The 9,474-nt window shown below is 34.2% G+C and overlaps 1 protein-coding gene across 1 annotated transcript; it reads right to left on the bottom strand.

Annotated features, from left to right (window-relative positions):
- Positions 1 to 6,604: 6,604 nt before the first annotated feature.
- On the bottom strand, positions 6,605 to 7,096 carry LOC131183169 (uncharacterized). Its single transcript, XM_058153347.1, has 2 exons — positions 6,832 to 7,096; positions 6,605 to 6,690 (listed from the first exon to the last, which is right to left on the bottom strand). Exons 1-2 carry the CDS (start codon positions 7,094 to 7,096, stop codon positions 6,605 to 6,607), a joined length of 351 nt encoding a protein of 116 aa, XP_058009330.1.
- Positions 7,097 to 9,474: the final 2,378 nt, after the last annotated feature.

Below are 9,474 nucleotides of genomic sequence, written 5' to 3'. Positions count from 1 at the left end.
CAAATTTTTGCATTCATAGTCATAACTTTCATTATTTACATGAACATCAAAATATATTACATGAGTTCAAATACATATGAAAAAGTAAAAATCTGCTACAAAATATCAAAATGACAAAATGACACCTAGTGCCCTACCAATGCACTGCAGGTAGTGAGGTGACACGGACACTGAGCAGAACTGTCAGATGGACTCACCCAGTCTGTGGTCTACTGGGCTCACGATCGGGATCTCCAGTACCTACGCGTGGCAAAAGCAACGCGCTAAGCAATAATGCTTAGTGGTGCAATAATATAATAGAAGAAAATAGCAAGAAAATAAATGTGTATACAATGTGTATGCTTTCTTTGTTTGATCTTGGTATATTCATTAATTCATTAACTTTGTTCACTTTATTCATTTGGTTGCCCCAAGTAACCTACACTAGACGACTGGACTGGATAACGGGTAAACTAGCACTGGGTATCTAATACCTCGGGCCGTCACACCATCGGTCGCATATGCATCACCCGGTGTGCAACAGAACAGCTACTAAGCTGTAATTAATCTCAGGCATAAGGCCAAGTCTCAATGCAAAGTCAGAATGGCTAAAAGCCATGAAATCACAGAATGGCATTTTTTCCATGTGCAGTACTGCTAACTGAACCCTATTGGCATGCCAAAATATCCAAACCAATCTTGTTAGGTATACTAGGCATTTGGAACTTTTAAATTCTTCGATTTGTGAATTTCAAATTTTTGGTGTCACTATTCATCATTGGTCAACAAAAATGTTGACTTTTGGATAGAAAATATGTACATTGACTTTGGCACTCCCAATATACCACATTTGGTGTTTAAAACTTGTTGGCATTAAGTGTTAATACCATTTCAAAGTGTAAATCCACACAAGCAAAATTTTCAGTTTTGGTGAGTCAACTTCACTGTTCCATTGGACACTGTTACTGTTGGAATTTGAAGAAATGTAAAACATGAAAGTTGTTCCTTATTTTGTCTAGTTGAATTTCCTTTTTTGAATCACTCCATTTGGAGTTTTTTAGCTCCAGATATGGCCCAAAAACCCAAGCTGGCCGGATTGCCAAATCTGCAGATTTACCATATCTACAGTGCATGAACAGTAACTAGAGTCACTTGGTTGGATGGGTTCTGGCCATAATTTGGGGTAGGTTCCTTCATGAAAGTTGTTTGTCTATGTCTTAACTTGTTGCTGTAAAAATTTCAGGCTAATTGACCAAATCTACAGTGAGTTATGGTCAAATGAACAGTTACTGTTCATTTGGTCAATTCTACAGAATTCAGTGCAGGGTATCCGGATTGGGGCCAAGTTTTGGTCCTCTTGCTTTGGTCTTTTGGGCATGTTTTCTTCAGCAAAAATGTGCCATTATAAGCCTAGTTTCATTTCCAATTGGCCAAACTTCAATTGGACTAACACAGCCCAAGTTATGGCAGTGCAAAGGGACTGAATTTTCAGTCCCTATGCTGCTGTCCATAGGCAGATTTCACCTTCACTTTACCATCCAATTTTTCAGTTCTAATTAGGGTCAACCTACCTAAAATGGTCACTAATTGACCATTAAAAAGTTCTCTAACCATTTCCTAAGCTAAGTCACAATTTCACCTTTCCAAACCCTAATGTCCAAACCAATTACTCATAAACCTTGATTAACATGCTTAGTTCAATCTCCATGCATATTAATACCTTAACCATGATTTCCAACCACTCTAAGTTTATTAAACAATCAAACTCAATCTCCCATAGGGCTGCCGAAAATTGAAGGTACCCTTAACACATGTGATTTACTTAAATTTCTTAAAATCTCTTAGCTCAAAATGATGTTTTAACTAAAATTAAAAGAATGAGAACAAAAGTGTAGCACTAACCTTGATTGAGCAGAATTTCCAAAGCCCTAAACTTCACTTTCTTCCCTCTTGTTGGCTGCCAAAAACTTCCTTAGGGTGTGTAGATTAATTTTAGTGAAGATGACTTAGGGTTTTGGGGTGAGGTTTGAGAGGTTTGAGAGCTTCAAAATGAAGAAAATGGAGGTTTGGCTATGGAATTTTGAGAGCTACGGGTATGTTTTTGTGGGAGTGGTGGCTGCTGCAAATTTTTGGTGAATTTAGTCTTCATTAGCCTCTTTTATTGTTTATTTAAATGGTTGTTAAATTATAATTGGTGGAGACTTTCACATGACATCATAATGATGTCATATTTGGCATTTTAGTGTATTTTCTTTTTCTTTTCATCACTACTCAATTTCAATTTAATTTCTAGTAATATTTCTTCATATTTTACGTTATATTAATTATTTACTCAACTGGACAAGTCGGCCAAAAATCACCTCGGAAGGCGAAATGACCAAAATGCCCTCCGTTTGGCTTAACGGGTCAAAATCGTCTGTACCGATTGAAAAATTTTTCTAGGTATTTTCTTGGCATTCTAATGCCATGGGAACCTCAATTACCCTTCTCTGGAGTCCCAAAAATTATTTTATAATTTTTCCCCCAGGTCTAGGGCTCCTCGTTGCGAGAACCGCAACCTCCCTCCGGTTACCCATCGCTTGTGCACCGGCTCGTTTTACTTGGTTGTATTTTACTTCTAAAATTTTTACTAAGTGTTTCTTATTAATATTTGAGTTAATTATAGTTCCTGACTTTAGTTTAAATATTTTTTCGGACGTTCTAGCTGTTCGGACCGATACCGGTCACCGGAACAGTAGGATGTACGGAGTGGTTACCGGGAGGGTGTTACAAAGAAAGCGAGAATAAGAAATAAAGAGTGGGATGGGGAAAGCTTATCAAATTGGAGATATAGAGTGAGTGTTTTTTTTCATGTGTTGTGTTATTCTCTCCTCCCCTCCCTCTCTCCAACTTTGTTTCTTCTTTTCTATGAGGTATTTAGAGGATTTAGGTTAAAAGATTATATAGGAAGTTTATGCAATCCCTAAATAAGAAGATTTAGGGAGTCTTAAAGAATAAACTTCCTTTTTAACTTTTATTTTCCTTTAAAAATAAAAAGAATTATGAGTTTTTATTTATTTAATCAAAATACCCTATTGAGCCTTATTGGCCTTAGAAAGCCTTGTGACACCCCCTTACTTCGTCTATAGTAAAACTGAGTAAGGGGATATCACATTCAGTGCACGGAGTACCTATCTCTGTGCCATTATTTATTTTACTTATTTTCTTGCCAATTTATTTACATTATAATTTAACTACTTTTATTAAATAGAGAAAATGCAAAAGTTTTTCCTAAATTTTAACAATTCATCTGCTAAAATAGTGTTCTTAACCTATTAAATTCTCAATTTTATATCAATTTCATCACATACAATCATCAATCCTCATCAATATCCATTCGCATCACAATTAATTCTTCAACTCATATTGCATATACCTAAGAAATATCTTTAATTTACAATTATTGTTAACCCACTCAAGTGGCTAAATTAAGCTTACAAACTTATAATTACAATTTCCAAAAATGAAGTTTACATCATATTGTTTACAATATAACTGTACACAGGCATATGAGTAAAAATGTACAATGCAGTAGATGATGATGCATCTGCCCAAAAGTCTGAGATACAGTGACTCTGGACTTTTCTGCAGATCCACTCTACCTCCAGTCAGCCAAAATCTACACTTTGTCTGCTTTACCTACACGAGGAAACAATCTTTGCTCTAAGCTAAATAGCTTAGTGGTGCACTCTTAATTTAAAATAAAATAATTTTCCTTATGCACACTATCACATAATGTACTCATCATATTTATACAAGAGTATTTAAATGTTTTAAAACAAATATACAACATCATGACATAAAAATAAGTCAATAAATCCACACTTATTAATCATACTAGTCAATGGGGTTAATTGCACTTTATCATATCTTATTTTAAATTATTATCTCTATGATCATAATTGGAGACTTTACTTCAGTACTCATAGTAACCTATGAAAGATTGGATAATGGGACTCATGACACTGACCATTTGATGGTTTTGGTCGATTTAGCACATGCTTACATTCTTGGTACTGACCACTCAGTGGCTCTGACCAATATAACACTGATTTTCATTCTCGGTACTGACCACTCGGTGGCTCTAACTGGTATAACACTAATTTTCATTCTCGGTACTGACCACTCAGTGGCTCTGATCGTTAGCACGCCCATTTATCCAATCTTATACCCATTGTCTAGGCTTATTTAGCTGAACTTTCATAATTAATATTCATTCAACATTCTTTGCTCCCATGATTGTCAAGCTATGTGTGCTAACATTCTCAAACCATTTCCATGTCTTCATAGCCATTGCATTCAAGCATGCTAAATACATGTATAACTTACATTGATAAGGAACATAGCAAAATCTTGTGAATTTCTAAATGTATATACTATTTCCATCCAAAATCAGACTATGTAAATGCAAGAATTAGCTTATACATTCTCCATAAGATTTGTAGATTTATGTCTTAACTTTCATTTTGTTTTTGAATCACTTAGTTCTGATTTACAGATCACAAGTTATGACCAAGTAAGTAGGATCTAGTCAGATTGCCTTTTTCTTCTAAAATATAGGGCAAATTCTGGACAAGATTTATAACTTAATTTTAGTCATGTTTCAATCACAATTTGTCAAATTGGTCTACATTAAAGTTGTTCCTCTGTCTCTTAGTTTTTCAACAAGGTAAGATTCACCTCATTTGGAATTTTACACAGTGAGTTACGTCCAAACAACCAGGACATGTTCAGATGCATTCTTTACTAATTGCAGGACAGGTTCTTGATAGTTTTTAGAGTTCAGATTTGGATAAGTTACAATTAGAATTTGTCATATTTTTGTAAAGAAACTCGTTCCTTCATGTCTTAGCTTTTCAACAAATCAAGAACCACCTCATTTGGAGTTTCCTAAAGTGAGTTATACCTATTTTAATCTGGACTATTTAGGGTGCCTTGCTCCTAAGTTTGACATTTTGTGACTCAATTTCTAGCAATTATTCAAGGTATTTACACATAGAATTAGAGCAACTTGTCTTCATGAAAGTTTTGGAAATATATCTTAACTTTAATTTTCCATAAGTTTCAGGTCATTTGGAGTTATAGAACTCAAGATATAGACTTAAAAGTCCAGTTTGGTCAAATTCAGCTAGATTGCTAACATGTCCATTCGCAATGCATATTTCAATACAAACCAAGCAACATGATTCCAAATAGGCACTACATCATATATACACAATAAACATTATTTTTCCCACTATAAATTAAACATTTACATTCAATTTAGCCAAAAACCCTAATTGGTATGCAAATCCTAAGTAACAACTTAAAAGGGAAATTAAGAATGCACATACCCAAACTTAAACTCCTAATCTTTGCTTGGCTCTTTAATATCACCTCTAATCAACTTTATTGCTCTTTTTTTGATCCTTGCTAACTTGGACAGAATTTCCCCCTTGAAGAAATATAAGAAATTCTCATCATAAATCACGTTTATGCTATGTTTATGACATGAAAACATGAACTCATGCTTGCAAAACTCAAGTTTTTCCCTTGCCTTGAGTTTTTCCCCAATTAAGTTACTTAATAACCTTCCTAATCCTTGAAATTTCTTGCTTAAAAGTGGTGCTCTCACTAAACTGAAGCTTAATTAGGCTATCTTGTGTGAAGAAGATTGAGAAATTTGTGGGAAATCAAGCTTGAAAGAAGTAAAAATGGTGGAAGAGGAAGGGAATGGAGTTCTGCCAAGGGTGAAAAAGAAGAAGAAGAAGATGCGTTGTCATCTTTCACTTGATATTTATCTTATTTTAATCCCCAATGGCAAACTTGTAATTATTAGGAAATGACAAACTTGTAAATATATTGAAATCTCTAATCATTACTTTTGACTTTTAATTTTAATTATGCTTAATTATCCTAGTCATAATTAATTAAGCTAATCCAACTTTATTAACATAATAAATCTCATTTTTGGTCAATATTAGACTTGTAAATTTAATTGACCAAATTTTGCTCCGACCGGGTTTCTGTTTATCTTTTCTATAATGTTTGATAAGTCCCTAACTCCGTTTTTCACTTTGGTTTTTACTCTGCTTATTTGAACTTATTTCCTTTCATTTCATTTGCTTATTAATTCATAATAATGCTTTAATTATTCCTTAATTAAGAGTCTTACAAGGTCCTAAGGAATTAGAGTAGCAACCAGACCCATAGTTATTTCCCAGTGGAGTTACCCATCGCCGGGTCTTGTACACATTTAATTGATTTACACTCTACTTCTTTTTTCTTTTTCTCCAACCTTACTTGATCTTTATTAATTTAAATTATGGCTCCTTACTTTAATTTAAGGGTAGTTCCAGACATTTCAACTATCCAGATAAATGTTAGTCATCAAAACAGTAAAATGTACGGAGCTACCTAAAGTGGGGGCATTACAATTCTTCCCCTCTTAAAATAAATTTTGTCCTTGAAATTTACCTAGTTTAAATAACTGCAAATGTTGTTATCTCATGATCTCTTTACTTTCCCACGTTGCTTCCTCTACCTTATGGTTTCTCCACAACACTTTCACCAATGGAATTTTCTTATTCCTTAGTTCCTTGATTTCTCATGCTAAGATCTTTACTGGTTCCCCTTCATATGTCAAATCAGGTTGTATGTCAATGGCCTCTGCTAATAAGACATGTGAGGGATCTGATATATATCTCCTCAGCATCAAAACATGAAACACATTGTGAATCTTATCCAACTCTGGTGGTAATACTATCCTATAGGCTACTAGACCCACACATTTAATGATCTCTTATGGACCGATAAACCTAGGTCTTAACTTACCCTTTTTCCCAAATCTGAGGACTTTCTTCCATGTTGGCACCTTCAAGAAGACTTTATTGCCAACTTCGTATTCAATATCTTTCCTCTTCAAATCTGCATAAGACTTCTGTCTATCTGAGGTGGCTTTCAAACTATCCTTGATGAGCTTTACTTTCTCCTCTATTTCTCTCACCAAATCAGGGCCTATCAATTTATCCTCACTAAGTTTAGTCCAGCACAGAGGTGTTCTACATTTCCTCCCATACAAAGCCTCATGTGTTGCCATCTTTATACTTGATTGACAACTATTATTGTAGGAAAATTCTATCAATGGAAGATACTTATCCCAACTTCCTTTAAAATCAATCATGCAACTTCTAAGCATATCTTCAAGCATCTGGATCACCCTTTCTGGCTGACCATCTATTTGGCGGTGGAAAGCAATACTGAAATGCAACTGAGTGCCTAAAGCTTCCTGTAACTTTTTCTAGAATTGTGATGTAAACCTTGGATCTCTATCAGAAATGATCGATGCAGGCACTCCATATAATCGAACTATCTTATTTGTCACACCCTACCCCTCAGTAAGATGTAACATGATCCCGTAGTATACTTCACCTATCGGTAACCCATTAAATATACTATAAGGGATTTTAAAACAATTTTTCTTACTTTTTGAAAGTGGTGAGTTTTTATAGGAGGTATTAAAAACATTTACTTAAAATTTAAAGACTAGTTAAAATTTTTGTACATTTTTATTATTATGCAAATTTTGGAAAAATTATCAGTAGAGTGCCGTATATATTTGGGAAAAACAGTTCTTCAAAACCTGTGAAAAACATTTCCAAATAATTCATTTCAATCCAATTGCAACCACCAAAATTCAAATCATCACAAATCCAACCAATCTCCATAATTTATGACAATTGCAAAACATTTAAGTAAACCCATTCTCATTGCATTGAAAATATTTGATTTCATTCACAATATAGTTCTCAGCCATAACAAGTCAAAAGATAATATTTTTACATATGACTGTACAACTGCTCAATTATAAAAAAAAAAAAAATACATATGACTATAACATAATTTACATCAACTAATTACAATGGTATAACTAAATATCCGTACAAAAGTCTCAGTGTAGTCCCAACAATCAGCAGCTTACTCTGCTGCTTTTTTCTTGTTTCTATCTGCGACAGCAAAGAAAGCTATCGCTGAGTATAAAAGTACTTAGTGGTGCACAAAAAAATATAAAATGCAAAATATAAAACATTTGTTATTAATTCACTGTTCAAATATTTCACAATCACATTTCAATTTTCAAATCACATTTATCACAAATCACAATTTAAATATTTCATAAATTTCAAAGCTTAATATAACACAAATTTGATCAAACAATTTAATAATACAGTGTTGCCAATCACTAATACAACTTAGTTCATGACACAAAATTTTCAAACATGCCGTGTGTACACCACGACAAGGCATACTCACCCCACTAATCGAAATCAATGAGGGAGCTGGCTAGCTAGCTAATGAGTACTCATCCAAACTCACCTTAGACTGGGAATGTGACACCCCTTACCCGGTTACAGTGTATCCGAGTAAGCTATGTCACACGGTGTACCGGCACACTCTATTTTACCTTAATTAATTTTTTTTGTCATAGTTTTGAATATAGTTTGTGAAATATAGTTCATTTATTGAAATTATAATTTATTTGAGGTTTCGGAAATTTTATAAAAAATCCGGCAGAATACCGGCTAAAAATAGAGAAAACAGTTCTTCGAAACCTGGTAAAAACACTTCCAAATAATTTCCAAACAATCCCAACTTCAATTCATCAACAAAGTCTCAATATCAAGATCTCAACAACATTTCTCAATTTCAGTTCTCAATCATCCATCACATGTGATAATCAAGTATAAATCACAAATAGATATTTACTTTTCCTTTCACAAATACAATTTTCATAATTTACATGAACATCAATATACATTACACAAGTTTAATTACATATGAGAAAATCAAAATTAATTACAGAATGCCAAAATGACACCTAGTGTCCTACCAATGAACTGCAAAAGTTGAGGTGACACGGACACTGTGCAGAACTACAGGATAGACTCACCCAGTCTGCGGTCTACTGGGCTCATGATCTGTATCTCCAGAACCTACGTGTGGCAAAAGCAACGCGCTAAGCAATAATGCTTAGTGGTGCAATAATAAAATAAAAGAAATAGCAAGAAATAAATATGTAGTGAATGTATATGTTTTATTTGTTTTGAATTTGTGTATCATTAACTTTGTCCACTTTTATTCATTTGGTTGCCCCAAGTAACCTACACTAGACGACTGGACTGGATAACGGGTAAACTGGCACTGGGTATCTAGTACCTCGGGCCGTCACACCATCGGTCACATATGCATCTCCCGGTGTGCAACAGAACAGCTACCAAGCCGTAAATAATCTCAGGCACAAGGCCAAATCTCAATGCAAGGTCAGAATGGCTAAAAGCCATGAAATCACAGAATGGCATATTGCCATATGTAGTACTGCTAACTGAACCCTATTGGCATGCCAAACTATCCAAACCAATCTTGTTAGGTATACTAGGGCATTTGGAACTTTTAAATTCTTCACTTTGTGAATTTCAA

Source organism: Hevea brasiliensis, chromosome 1 (genome assembly GCF_030052815.1).
Source record: "Hevea brasiliensis isolate MT/VB/25A 57/8 chromosome 1, ASM3005281v1, whole genome shotgun sequence".
Lineage (NCBI taxonomy): Eukaryota > Viridiplantae > Streptophyta > Magnoliopsida > Malpighiales > Euphorbiaceae > Hevea > Hevea brasiliensis.
Note: the sequence above shows the minus strand (reverse complement) of the source record. Positions and strands in the feature narration are given on the sequence as shown.

Excerpts from the sequence above, each read along its gene's own strand:
- LOC131183169 (XM_058153347.1), bottom strand. The coding sequence starts at position 7,096 with ATGGCAACACATGAGGCTTTGTATGGGAGGAAATGTAGAACACCTCTG. Across the intron at positions 6,691-6,831 it reads CCTCAGATTTGGGAAAAAGG|ATCCCTCACATGTCTTATTA; the intron begins GTAAGTTAAGAC and ends GATATATATCAG.